Source organism: Paramisgurnus dabryanus, chromosome 1 (assembly GCF_030506205.2).
Source record: "Paramisgurnus dabryanus chromosome 1, PD_genome_1.1, whole genome shotgun sequence".
NCBI classification, from domain to species: domain Eukaryota; kingdom Metazoa; phylum Chordata; class Actinopteri; order Cypriniformes; family Cobitidae; genus Paramisgurnus; species Paramisgurnus dabryanus.
Genome location: NC_133337.1, coordinates 49,006,429 through 49,021,440, shown reverse-complemented (window position 1 = coordinate 49,021,440; position 15,012 = coordinate 49,006,429). Strand labels below are relative to the sequence as shown.

General features: G+C 41.9%; 1 protein-coding gene across 1 annotated transcript in view; it reads left to right on the top strand.

Moving 5' to 3' along the window:
* Positions 1-15,012, top strand: part of dnmbp (dynamin binding protein) — a 72,698-nt gene that overhangs the window by 23,812 nt on the left and 33,874 nt on the right. The window contains exons 4-5 of the mRNA XM_065262901.2: positions 689-2,643; positions 8,210-8,456. Of these exons, the coding sequence (XP_065118973.1) occupies positions 689-2,643; positions 8,210-8,456 (2,202 nt within the window). The remainder of the gene's footprint in view (positions 1-688; positions 2,644-8,209; positions 8,457-15,012) is intronic.

Here is a 15,012-nt window from a genome sequence, read left to right as displayed (position 1 = left end):
ATACGGAGATCAGCTGAATGGATTCCAAACTGTAAAAATTGAATGTTTAACTCTAGGGGAGCTGAAAAATGAGCATATTTTCAAAAAAAGTGGAGTGTCCCTTTAAGGCGTTTAGCACATGCCTTTATTTATAACCGCTTACAAAACATGATTTACTGTAAATATAGCTTAGTTACACTAAGACAAACAAAACTTACACATCATACAATTCCACCTAAATCCACAATCTAATCCATTTTAAACCTAATGCAAATAATGTAAATATTTGCATTGGCACCTCTTTTCTCGGCAAACAATTGTTTGAATTGTAAACAGAACTAAAACTCGTGCAATTGTGTTAATATGTTTGTTCATACTCCGATCTGAAGACAAAGTCTGTTATGCTGTTTGTGAATAGCATTAGAGTTATATGAAGATCGACTAGTCATTCAGAAAACTCTTTGGCTAGACCATTTGTATAATACTGTATACAGTTTTGCACATTTCTACGGTAGAAATCTGCAACATTTTGAATAAGCTGCATAGCTTTCATCGCTTATGCTGGAACGCCTTCCAAAATGTATTTGCAATATTTATTGAAACAACTGTGTCTGTGCGATTTATTGCTAGTGTTCTTGTAAAGATTCATTTGTGAGGTTTAGATTTTTCTGACACCTATTAAGTGATCATCCTGCTTTCTCTACCATAGGTGATGTAGTTGCTGCTGAAGATGCGGTGGATGCGGTATGGATGAGAGGACGAAATGCATGGGGCTCACGTGGACTGTTCCCCACGTCGTGTGTTAAAGAGCTGGCGCTCTCGGGTCAATCCAGGCAGCTTTCGGAGCGCAGTGCGGCTGCCCAGGCCTCCGAGCTCCCCCCGCATGCCCTCGGTCAAGCCCGCGCTCTTATGAGTCTCCACGCCCAGCTAGACGAGGAACTGGACTTTCGTGAGGGTGATGTCATCACCATCATAGGCCTGCCTGAGTCTGGCTGGTTCCAGGGTGAGCTGGACGGACGGACAGGGATTTTCCCTGAGGGCTTCGTTGAGCTGTTCGCACCCCTGCGCTCGCCACAGGAGGAGCACGAACCTCAGATCCTCGAACAGTATTCGGCTTACAGCACGGAAGAAGAGGTGAGGGATGAGGAGGAGAGAGATGAGGAAAGTCCAGTGGAGACACAACAGCAGGTTGAAGAGGAGGAGGAGGAGGAGGAAGAAGAGGGAGCTGTTTATGGTGTAGCACTTTATGAATTTCGGGCAATTGAGCCTGGCGAGCTGGACTTTGATGTTGGGGATAGGATACGTATCCTGGCCACACAAGAAGATGGTTGGTTGGAGGGGCAAATACATGGCAGGAGAGGAGTTTTCCCTCATCGATTTGTCAAGATGGAGGGGCAGCTGCCAGTTGCACCACAACCAGAGACTTTAGTTAGGGAAATTTGTGAGCCTGAGAGGCATGAGGAGGAAGTGTTTTACACTCCAGAGTATATCTCGACGCCACAGGATTACATAATTCCAGAATACGGGCACGATTGGGCTACTCAAGAAGACCACACAGTGTGGGACCTGGATTACTTTGAGCGCAGAGAGGAAGAAAGAAAAGAGGAAGATGTTCAATGCTTGCTCTCCGATATAAATTCTCAAGAGACAAATACAATGCAAAATCCATCACAAGTCCGAAGGAGAGAGAGACCCCCACCTCCTAACACACAACCCAACAATGTGAGTAGCATTGGAGTTCAAAGGACAAGCAAAGGCAGTCACACTCGCCCCCAGTTGCCTCCTAGACCCAGTCTGCACGCCCTTAGCAACAGACAGTACAGCACCAGTTCCCACACCAGCTTACGAGAACCTCCACGAGCACCACCCACTAAAACCTCACCCAATTCCACCTGGACAAGAAACAAAGGCCACTATGCCTCTCATGATAGCAGACTTCCCTTCAGCAGTAAAATTTCGACTCGATCTGGTCGAAACCAGAAGAATAGGCAGAAGGTGACCCGGCACGCAAGCATCAATGATGCAGACCTTATATCCAATGGTCGCAGGGACCGCGATGCATGGTCACAGGGATCGAGCTCCAATGGATTACCCACATCTCAGACGACTGGGGCTGAGAATCTGTCACCTGGTGATCTTGAAGCCAAGCTCTCCCAGCAGCTGATCGAGTTCGAAAACAGTTTACCGGGTCGAGGGAACGGAACGACAGAACAGAGCCGATGGGAGGAGCTCAGCGCCGGATGGGGCAACAAAGTTTCCCGCCACTACTCCATTATGGACTACAGCAGTGAGAATGACATCATTCGTGGCTCCTCCCACTCCCCAGTCGACCACCTGTTCCTCCACACTCCCTCCCCAGCTGGCTCCGCCCCCTCCTCTCTGGAGAGGCAAAAATCGCTACGCCCACCTCCTCCTCGACCACGGGTCCTAAGGCCACCAGCTCCTATTACTCATCAGCCTTACAAACCGGCACGGCCAGCACCACGCCCACCTCCTCCATGCCTCCGCCCACCTCAACCCGCATCCAACCCCTTCTACCATACACCAGAAGAGGATGAGGTAGTTGAGGAGGTGGAGGATGCAGAGGATGCTCTAGAGAAAGAGATGGAGAGAGAAAGAGAGAGAGAAAAGGAGCAGTACAGGTTGCTTCTGAGGCTGGAGGAGGTGGAGAGAGACATTGATATTTACTCTCACACAGCTCAGGAGCTTCAGGCCATGCTGGAAGAGGAGCAGGATGAGACCTCAAGACAACAAGCATTAGAAAATCTGGAGTTCTGCACGTATACCATGGAAACACTGACTCTGGAACAGCAGCAACTACAAGGTAACAGTCTAATTTCTCTGTTCAATCTCAGTTTAGCATATGGTAAAGGTAAATGTGTTGAGATTTATTGAGAATTAAGATCATCTGAAAGTTGTATAAATACGCTTTTCATTAATCTATGGTTTGGTAGGATTGGATGATATTTGACAAATATTGAAAATCTGGAAGTTGCCCAAAAGAAATCCTTGGCAACTCCAACCACTCACAAAAATTAAAGGCGGGTGTATGATTTTTGGAAAGAGAGTCGAGCCAAAACACACTTGTAGCCAATAATCAGTAACCGACATTTACTAACTACATATACTAACCGACATCGTTGCCTGGGTTGCGTATGTGTGGGGCGGGTCTATCAAAAGAAGGTCCAGACTCTATTGGGGTAGGGAAAATTTGCTAAATATCTTGAACATGATCTTTACATAATAACCTAATGATTTTTGGCCTAAAATAAAAAATAAATTATTTTGACATATACAATGCATTTTGCTATGTAATGTTTTTTTAAGTTGACAAACACAAACGAAAGCTTTCACATCCCTGGCAAAAATGCTCAAACTGGGTGCTTGACCAAATATTCTGTATATAAGAAGGTTAAACAAGCAAGGAAGACATACCACAGCTTCAAAAATTTGAAATTAGTTTGAAGAAGACCCTGTGTGCTCAAAACTTAACCTTTTAAGGAACCATGGATTGTTCCAAATTGTTTTGCACTGATATATCAACTTAGGGTGCTTTCACACATTCACTGTTTAGTTCGGCCCAAATTACATGTTGGTCCGAGTAAGGTTTGCTTGGGTCAGTGTGAACACAACAGCTTCACTCTGGTGCGCACTAAACAGCCGTTTTGAGACCGCTCTTAACAGGTGGTTCACCTGTTCTGTCGCCGAACTCTGGTGCGACCCATCTGTGGTAAGGGTGTCACGATTTCGATTTAAAATCGAAATCGATCGAAATTAAGTCCCATCCTCGAACTTCGAATTAAAAAATGGGATCGTCGATGCTGCCACGCCCCCATGTCACGTCCGGTCGGCTTACCAAGCGGGGAAAAACCTCTCAGATATTTATATTTTAAACACGAGGGATGTATTAATACTTGAAATGCATATCATAAACAGGATTACTACCTACTGATCTGCCTTCGGACAGAGCGCAGCTCTCTGCACGTGCATGAGAATGAGGCGCCAAGATGCAGCAGATTATATTTCAAACAAAAGGGATAGTTTGCCACAGCTCGCATGAAACGCATAAAACTGAACAAATAGGTAAGGATTACTACTATTTTAGTTTATGTTTAGACTTCGCACAGATGCGAGAGCGCGTGCCGTGCACGTGAGACAGAGAGAAGCGCAGCTGCTTGACGCGCTGGATTTATTTCAGATGCTTGTCCAAGACGTGCGCATTAAGTCCATCTGCGTGCAAGAAGGAATCCTCTACAAGTTCTCTCGCGTAAAGTGAAGCCCAAAAACACCCATGCGAGGAAAAGCATGCAATGTGTATGTTAATGTGTAACTATAATAATAATAAATATTAATGGAATAGCATTTTTTGTCTTTCAAAAAAAAAGTAAAAATCGAGAATTGAATCGAATCGTGACCTTAGAATCGCAAATGTAATCGAATCGAGGATTTAGAGAATCGTGACACCCCTAATCTGTGGTGTGAACACTGCTCGACCTTGGGTCAAACCAAATACAGGAAGTTCTCCACATGTTTGAACCACTGGGCTTCCGTCGTGAAGTGAGCCGGGTGTTATATTGTGGGTTAACAACAAACAAGGCAATCTCGGTCTGTTGCAGAGATTCGCTGTCTCCTGGACGTTTGAGCTGATGATTTTATAAATGACAGCGCTGACCGTTATCACATGGTGTACAGTGCGGCATTTCTAGTACAGTAAAAACAACATATGTGAACACGAACCGCAGTAACTGAAAAATGATACAATGTAATTTGGTGAGCTCCGAGGTCGCACCACGGTGCGCACCAACATGTGTGAAAACACCCTTATATTCATATCGGGAGATAAAAGCATTTTCTCCCCACTATGGGACGATTTTTAAGCAGCCGATAATTAGGGCTGATTATATCCTGGCTTAAAGGTATTGCGGAAGATTTTCTTTTTTCTGGGTGGACCATCAAGACTATTGGTCCTCCTAGTTGTCAATCAGGAGTGTTGCGCAATTGCATTTTTTTTTAAAGTTGAGAAGGCGGTTCTTTTCTAAAATTCGAGAAAATCCTCCGCTATACCTTTGTAAATAAGGACTAAAAATCAAAACTATCGATATCAGTAGATTATCTAAGTAATCGAATATCGATATTGGCAGAGGCAAAGCCATTAAATCGTGCGTTCCTAGCTTTAATATGCTTCCATTTTGAAATTTATGTTGCCATAAGCCAAGTTAATAAGTCTGTTACTGTATTTGCTGGTCACATTATCTGATTGAACTAACTGTTCCAGCTCATATCTTTCCTAGAAAACTACCCATGAGTGTGTTTAGCCATGCAAAGATTTCATTTGAATACCTGGATACCTGGATTTGCATAACACCGTTCTTGCGTGTGGCAGTGATTTAAAGCATAAAAACACCCCTATCCACAACAGTCAGCTGTTTGAGGTCAAATGTATAATGCAGGTGTTCATGGCTGAATGCTTTTGATATGTTGTTGAAACTATCATCCGAGACAAAGTATACTTAGTGGGTGTGTTGGTACAAACAGCTTTTATGTTGAGTTTCTCCATACAATGCGAGTCAACGTGACTTTTTTCCTGTGAAATCTATCAATAGCTAGTAGCAACATGTATAAGCCATTCTGCCAACAGCTTCTCAGAGGTGATGTATGTTATAAGTAATACCCATGCAGGAATGCAGTCTCTCAACACTGTTGTGTTATATTCAAAGGTCTTTCATGGATGCTTTCTGATTGACCTTCACACCTTGCCAAGGTATAGATAATGGGTGGATGAATGCTGTTTCAAAACTGTGTGAACAGTATTGGCTGTTGAATTATACATTTAACAAACAGTAGACGGTGGCAGAAGCATAGAGATTATTTCCATATATATCAGGTAGATGTGTATGGTTTTAAAACCTTTGTAAAGGCATTACCATTGGTTTATTATATTTTATGTGTGGAATGTTGGACCTTTCCCATGTACATATGAAATACATTCTGAACCTATAGTGAGAGGAGGCCAGGGCCTCTCTTCTCCATTCCTCTCTCTGTATCTCTTTACCCTCGTAAATCCTGTCTCAATCTTGCATTAGTCCTACGGGAATGTGTTGGGAAATAATATTCTGTGGAGATTATGGGAACAAGTGGATTTAAAGCTCGTCTCTGGAGCTCTCTGCTCCAGCCAGTGGTGCGTCTCACAGCTGTTTTCAGCCATGTTCTTAGAACCAGGACAACTCAACTAACAGGTGAGACCTTAAGGATACTGAAAATGAGATATAGATTGTAGATAGGTTGGGGAGTATGGAAAGATGGCCCGATGCAAAACAATATTTCTGAATTGCCTGAGGATGGGATTAAGCAGATTTGAAGCCAAAATATTTGATGAACATATTATACGGGCTGAGAGCATTCGGTTAGTACCATTATCTTATTTTTGACCGTGGTGGCGTTTAGTGGTTTTTGCATCTGAGCTCCTCATATGCTTTCTGGCTTAGTTTAGATGTGTATATATACTACCAGTCAAAAGTTTTGAAACATTCACTCGTTCTTTATTTATATTTTTTCCACATTAGAATAATAATAAACTCATGCAAACTATGGCATAACACAAATGTAACTGTGGGAATTATTCATTACCATCATTGGCCTGCCTGAGTCTGGCTGGTTCCAGGGTGAGCTGGACGGACGGACAGGGATTTTCCCTGAGGGCTTCGTGGAGCTGTTCGCGCCCCTGCGCTCGCCACAGGAGGAGCACGAACCTCAGATCCTCGAACAGTATTCGGCTTACAGCACGGAGGAAGAGGTGAGGGATGAGGAGGAGAGAGATGAGGAAAGTCCAGTGGAGACACAACAGCAGGTTGAAGAGGAGGAGGAGGAGGAGGAAGAAGAGGGAGCTATCTATGGTGTAGCGCTTTATGAATTTCGGGCAATTGAGCCTGGCGAGCTGGACTTTGATGTTGGGGATAGGATACGTATCCTGGCCACACAGGAAGATGGTTGGTTGGAGGGGCAAATACATGGCAGAAGAGGAGTTTTCCCTCATCGATTTGTCAAGATGGAGGGGCAGCTGCCAGTTGCACCACAACCAGAGACTTTAGTTAGGGAAATTTGTGAGCCTGAGAGGCATGAGGAGGAAGTGTTTTACACTCCAGATTATATCTCGACTCCACAGGATTACATAATACCAGAATACGGGCATGATTGGGCTAGTCAAGAAGACCACACAGTGTGGGACCTGGATTACTTTGAGCGCAGAGAGGAAGAAAGGAAAGAGGAAGATGTTCAATGCTCGCTCTCCGATATAAATTCTCAAGAGACAAATACAATGCAAAATCCATCACAAGTCCGAAGGAGAGAGAGACCCCCACCTCCTAACACACAACCCAACAATGTGAGTAGCATTGGAGTTCAAAGGACAAGCAAAGGCAGTCACACTCGCCCCCAGTTGCCTCCTAGACCCAGTCTGCACGCCCTCAGCAACAGGCAGTACAGCACCAGTTCCCACACCAGCTTACGAGAACCTCCACGAGCACCACCCACTAAAACCTCATGCAATTCCACCTGGACAAGAAACAAAGGCCACTATGCCTCTCATGACAGCAGACTTCCCTTCAGCAGTAAAAATTCGACTCGAACTGGTGAGAAGAATAGGCAGAAGGTGACCCGGCACGCAAGCATCAATGATGCAGACCTTATATCCAATGGTCGCAGGGACCGCGATGCATGGTCACAGGGATCGAGCTCCAATGGATTACCCACATCTCAGACGACTGGGGCTGAGAATCTGTCACCTGGTGATCTTGAAGCCAAGCTCTCCCAGCAGCTGATCGAGTTCGAAAACAGTTTACCGGGTCGAGGGAACGGAACGACAGAACAGAGCCGATGGGAGGAGCTCAGCGCCGGATGGGGCAACAAAGTTTCCCGCCACTACTCCATTATGGACTACAGCAGTGAGAATGACATCATTCGTGGCTCCTCCCACTCCCCAGTCGACCACCTGTTCCTCCACACTCCCTCCCCAGCTGGCTCCGCCCCCTCCTCTCTGGAGAGGCAAAAATCGCTACGCCCACCTCCTCCTCGACCACGGGTCCTAAGGCCACCAGCTCCTATTGCTCATCAACCTTACAAACCGGCACGGCCAGCACCACGCCCACCTCCACCATGCCTCCGCCCACCTCAACCCGCTTCCAACCCCTTCTACCATACACCAGAAGAGGATGAGGTAATTGAGGAGGTGGAGGATGCAGAGGATGCTCTGGAGAAAGAGATGGAGAGAGAAAGAGAGAGAGAAAAGGAGCAGTACAGGTTGCTTCTGAGGCTGGAGGAGGTGGAGAAAGACATTGATATTTACTCTCACACAGCTCAGGAGCTTCAGGCCATGCTGGAAGAGGAGCAGGATGAGACCTCAAGACAACAAGCATTAGAAAATCTGGAGTTCTGCACGTATACCATGGAAACACTGACTCTGGAACAGCAGCAACTACAAGGTAACAGTCTAATTTCTCTGTTCAATCTCAGTTTAGCATATTGGTAAAGGTAAATGTGTTGAGATTTATTGAGAATTAAGATCATCTGAAAGTTGAATAAATACGCTTTTCATTAATCTATGGTTTGGTAGGATTGGATGATATTTGACAAATATTGAAAATCTGGAAGTTGTCCAAAAGAAATCCTTGGCAACTCCATCCAATCACAAAAATTAAAAACGGGTGTATGATTTTTGGAAAGAGAGTCGAGCCAAAACACACTTGTAGCCAATAATCAGTAACCGACATTTACTAACTACATATACTAACCGACATCGTTGCCTGGATTGCGTATGTGTGGGGCGGGTCTATCAAAAGAAGGTCCAGATTCTATTGGGGTAGGGTCGTGTTTGTTTAGGTGATTTCAAATATCAACATTGGCTTTCAGAGATCATGCGCCGCGCCTTTAAGTTTTTATATATTTACAGTAGAAAATTTGCTAAATATCTTGAACATGATCTTTACATAATAACCTAATGATTTTTGGCCTAAAATAAAAAATAAATTATTTTGACATATACAATGCATTTTGCTATGTAATGTTTTTTTAAGTTGACAAACACAAACGAAAGCTTTCACATCCCTGGCAAAAATGCTCAAACTGGGTGCTTGACCAAATATACTGTATATAAGAAGGTTAAACAAGCAAGGAAGACATACCACAGCTTCAAAAATTTGAAATTAGTTTGAAGAAGACCCTGTGTGCTCAAAACTTAACCTTTTAAGGAATCATGGATTGTTCCAAATTGTTTTGCACTGATATATAAACTTAGGGTGCTTTCACACATTCACTGTTTAGTTCGGCCCAAATTACATGTTGGTCCGAGTAAGGTTTGCTTGGGTCAGTGTGAACACAACAGCTTCACTCTGGTGCGCACTAAACAGCCGTTTTGAGACCGCTCTTAACAGGTGGTTCACCTGTTCTGTCGCCGAACTCTGGTGCGACCCATCTGTGGTAAGGGTGTCACGATTTCGATTTAAAATCGAAATCGATCGAAATTAAGTCCCATCCTCGAACTTCGAATTAAAAAATGGGATCGTCGATGCTGCCACGCCCCCATGTCACGTCCGGTCGGCTTACCAAGCGGGGAAAAACCTCTCAGATATTTATATTTTAAACACGAGGGATGTATTAATACTTGAAATGCATATCATAAACAGGATTACTACCTACTGATCTGCCTTCGGACAGAGCGCAGCTCTCTGCACGTGCATGAGAATGAGGCGCCAAGATGCAGCAGATTATATTTCAAACAAAAGGGATAGTTTGCCACAGCTCGCATGAAACGCATAAAACTGAACAAATAGGTAAGGATTACTACTATTTTAGTTTATGTTTAGACTTCGCACAGATGCGAGAGCGCGTGCCGTGCACGTGAGACAGAGAGAAGCGCAGCTGCTTGACGCGCTGGATTTATTTCAGATGCTTGTCCAAGACGTGCGCATTAAGTCCATCTGCGTGCAAGAAGGAATCCTCTACAAGTTCTCTCGCGTAAAGTGAAGCCCAAAAACACCAATGCGAGGAAAAGCATGCAATGTGTATGTTAATGTGTAACTATAATAATAATAAATATTAATGGCATAGCATTTTTTGTCTTTCAAAAAAAAGTAAAAATCGAGAATTGAATCGAATCGTGACCTTAGAATCGCAAATGTAATCGAACCGAGGATTTAGAGAATCGTGACACCCCTAATCTGTGGTGTGAACACTGCTCGACCTTGGGTCAAACCAAATACAGGAAGTTCTCCACATGTTTGAACCACTGGGCTTCCGTCGTGAAGTGAGCCGGGTGTTATATTGTGGGTTAACAACAAACAAGGCAATCTCGGTCTGTTGCAGAGATTCGCTGTCTCCTGGACGTTTGAGCTGATGATTTTATAAATGACAGCGCTGACCGTTGTCACATGATGTACAGTGCGGCATTTCTAGTACAGTAAAAACAACATATGTGAACACGAACCGCAGTAACTGAAAAATGATCTACGTAATTTGGTGAGCTCCGAGGTCGCACCACGGTGCGCACCAACATGTGTGAAAACACCCTTATATTCATATCGGCAGATAAAAGCATTTCCCCCCACTATGGGACGATTTTTAAGCAGCCGACGATTAGGGCAGATTATATCCTGGCTGAAAATAAGGACTAAAAACAAAACTATCGATGTCAGTAGATATTCTGAGTAATCGAATATCGGTATTGGCACAGACATTTTATATTGTGCGTCCCTAGCTTTAATATGCTATCATTTCGAAATGAATGTTGCCATAAGCCAAGTTAATAAGTCTGTTACTGTATTTGCTGGTCACATTATCTGATTGAACTAATCTTTCCAGCTCATATCTTTCCTAGAAAACTACCCATGAGTGTGTTTAGCCATGCAAAGATTTCATTTGAATACCTGGATACCTGGATTTGCATAACACCGTTCTTGCGTGTGGCAGTGATTTAAAGCATAAAAACACCCCTATCCACAACAGTCAGCTGTTTGAGGTCAAATGTATAATGCAGGTGTTCATGGCTGAATGCTTTTGATATGTTGTTGAAACTATAATCCGAGACAAAGTATACTGTAGTGGGTGTGTTGGTACACACAGCTTTTATGTTGAATTTCTCCATACAATGCGAGTCAACGTGACTTTTTTCCTGTGAAATCTATCAATAGCTAGTAGCAACATGTATAAGCCATTCTGCCAACAGCTTCTTAGAGGTGATATATGTTATAAGTAATACCCATGCAGGAATGCAGTCTCTCAACACTGTTGTGTTATATTCAAAGGTCTTTCATGGATGCTTTCTGATTGACCTTCACACCTTGCCAAGGTATAGATAATGGGTGGATGAATGCTGTTTCAAAACTGTGTGAACAGTATTGGCTGTTGAATTATACATTTAACAAACAGTAGACGGTGGCAGAAGCATAGAGATTATTTCCATATATATCAGGTAGATGTGTATGGTTTTAAAACCTTTGTAAAGGCATTACCATTGGTTTATTATATTTTATGTGTGGAATGTTGGACCTTTCCCATGTACATATGAAATACATTCTGAACCTATAGTGAGAGGAGGCCAGGGCCTCTCTTCTCCATTCCTCTCTCTGTATCTCTTTACCCTCGTAAATCCTGTCTCAATCTTGCTTTAGTCCTATGGGAATGTGTAAGAAAATAATATTGTGTGGAGATTATGGGAACAAGTGGATTTAAAGCTCGTCTCTGGAGCTCTCTGCTCCATCCAGTGGTGCGTCTCACAGCTGTTTTCAGCCATGTTCTTAGAACCAGGACAACTCAACTAACAGGTGAGACCTTAAGGATACTGAAAATGAGATATAGATTGTAGATAGGTTGGGGAGTATAGAAAGATGGCCCGATGCAAAACAATATTTCTGAATTGCCTGAGGATGGGATTAAGCAGATTTTAAGCCAAAGTATTTGATGAACATATAATACGTGCTGAGAGCATTCGGTTAGTACCATTATCTTATTTTTGACCGTGGTGGCGTTTAGTGGTTTTTGCATCTGAGCTCCTCATATGCTTTCTGGCTTAGTTTAGATGTGTATATATTCTACCACTACTCGTTCTTTATTTATATTTTTTTCCACATTAGAATAATAATAAACTCATGCAAACTATGGCATAACACAAATGTAACTGTGGGAATTATGTTGTGACTAAAAGCATCCAAAACTTTTTTATATTTTATCATCTGAAGTGCAGTCACCCTTTGCCTAGAAATTGCAAAGCCGTACTCGTTTCATTTTATCAAGAAGCTTCTTTGAATTTCCACTTTTCTATCCTTCAGGGAGGGTAGGAACAATGAATTTTTAAAGGAAAACACCACAGTTTTTCTATATTTTAGTATGTTCTTACCTCAACTTAGACAAATTAATACATGCCTTTCTTTTGTCAGTGCGTGCACTTAATCTTTGTACAGCGCGTCGTGAATGTGTTAGCATTTAGCTTAGCCCCATTCATTCCTTGGGATCCAAACAGGGATGAATTTAAAAGCCACACAAACACTTCCATGTTTCCCTATTTAAAGACTGTTACATGAGTAGTTACACAAGTAAGTATGGTGGCACAAAATGAAATGTGGCAATTTTTAAAAAAAATTAAAAATTATAAAAAACGGAGAACTATATTGTTTGGTGGAAGAGCACTTTTGCAGCATTTCGACCTCTGCGTGCAGTAACATCATCACTCCTGACTACTCTCTCGCTCAAACTTCTGTCAATATTACTGCGTCCGAGGTCGAAGTGCTGCAAACTAAGTGCTCTTCCTCCATACAATATAGTTATCATTTTTTAAATTTTTTATTTTTTCAATTTGCCACGTTTTATTTTATTTTTGCGCCATCATACTTACTCGTGTAACTACTCATGTAACAGTCTTTAAATAGGGAAAACATGGAAGTGTTTGGTGGCTTCTAAATTCATCCCTGTTTGGATCCTAAGGAATGAATGGGACTAGGCTAAATGCAAACACATTCACAACGCGCTGTACAAAGATTAAGTGTACACATTGAAAAAAGATAGGTATGTATTAATTTGTCTAAGCTGAGGTAAGAACATAGTAAAATATTGAAAAACAGTGGCGTTTTCCTTTAAAGAATATTGAAGTTAACATTTAAAATGGGCTCTTATTGGCTGGATTTCTTTTAATATTCAGTCAAAGTCATATGTTTAAAAATATATCTATTTTTTTTTAAATAAAATTTTAGTCTTCTAATAACAAAAATGTATCTGATTTGCACGAGTATAATTCTGTCTACGGGAGTAATTTCAAGCATTTAATATACACCTTTAGATCAAATGATTTTTTAATGATTTTTAAGATCATTGTTAACATATCAGTCAAGTGTTTTAAAACATTTGACCGGTTGTTATATAAATACTACAATAAAAAAATACTACAGGTAGTGTATATTGAATCTTTTTTCAATTTTGATTGGAGACCCATTTTGTACTGCTTTTGATTTTTCTGGTGTGTTGTAGGGCTGCTCGATTATGGGCAAAATCATAATCACGGTTGTTTAACACAGTTACTAAGATTAATTGCACAGCACTAGTGTGTTGTTATATCCATGGTATAATGCTTTACTTTATGTGCTTATGTTCAGAGCATGTGACATACATATGTCACAAACATTGTTTGCACATGGCTGGGTACACATGTTGTTGTAAGTATAGCATACTTCTTTCTACTTTCTATAATAAGAGACAAGAAGGAATTTCTTTATGCTTGGATTTTAATAAAAGGGCTATTCTTAAGCAAAGAAGCTTCATTATTGGTTCATTAGAAGTGATTATCCGGCACAGTGATCTGTGTCGGTTTTGGAGCCCTGCCCAAGTCATCCTAAACACCAGCAGTCTGTATTCTGTGATTTAATACAGTGAGTATGAGCTAGTTAAAAGCTTTCGTATACTATATAAGTCAATGATAAAAAAATTGTTGGATGATCCTTTCTAGTCATGGTTATAGTAGCAGCATTTCCTGATGTGTTTGACTTTATCCATTTAAGGGAGGTGAGTGCGTGTTTCCACGTTTATCATAACTGGGTGTGTTTTCCATCAGGGAGGGTAGAAACAATGGTTATTTATTGTTACAGTGCAGGGAGTCGGGCAGAAGCATATCAGCTATGAAGCCGTTTTGCAGCACAGCGGTTTTGTACAGAAGGGAGGGGTCAAGTTTCTTATGTCATTTTTACAAGAATGCAACAAAATAATATAGTGAAAAGAAAGAAAGAAAGAAAAAGAGAAAGGAAAGCCAAAGAAACAAAGTTTGATCAGATCCACAAGTTGTCATATTTCCCACATCCTCCCACAGTCAGACATGGAATCAAATTGCAAAAAAGTTGTTGTTCTGGTTCAGTCCCATTTATATTTGTATCTGTCCCATTCTTGCTTTCCATTGTCCCATCCACAACCATCAGTCTAATTGGGAACTGTTTGGGTGCTCATAAAAGGCATCAGGGGCTCATTTGTGTACTGGATCTAATCTCCAGCTCCCAGCCTTTCTGTGTCCGTCTCATGCAAAAAAGCCTATTGAGGTTAATAGAAGGCTTTTTAAAGAGCTGCATGATCCCATCGCCTGCTGAAAAGGTTGCGGGAGTTTGAATGTAGGGCTGTTTTAATAACAGAGATGAGTGGCATTCAAGATTCGTATTCTCACCTCGGTCACAGGAATGCATCTAGATGTTTCATGAATGTAATTACTTTTTGGAGTCCTGTTGTGCTCTTTGATGGGTTGGTTTAATCAAAATGTATGAAACACGTTGAGGGACATTGATTTGCTTATTTTGATGCCTAAATCTAAATGTGTTTCAGTGTCCTAAATTAGATTTTTCAAGAACCGAGCAATGCTTTAATCTCCCAAGGACCTAATTTGGAAAATCCTAAAACATTCAACAGATTCTACGTGGCTAATTTTGGTTGAAACAAGCCACCAGGTGTGTACAATGTTTGAAACCATGTTCAATTTTTCGTTTCAAAGGTTTGTACTTGTGTAAACAAAGTAAA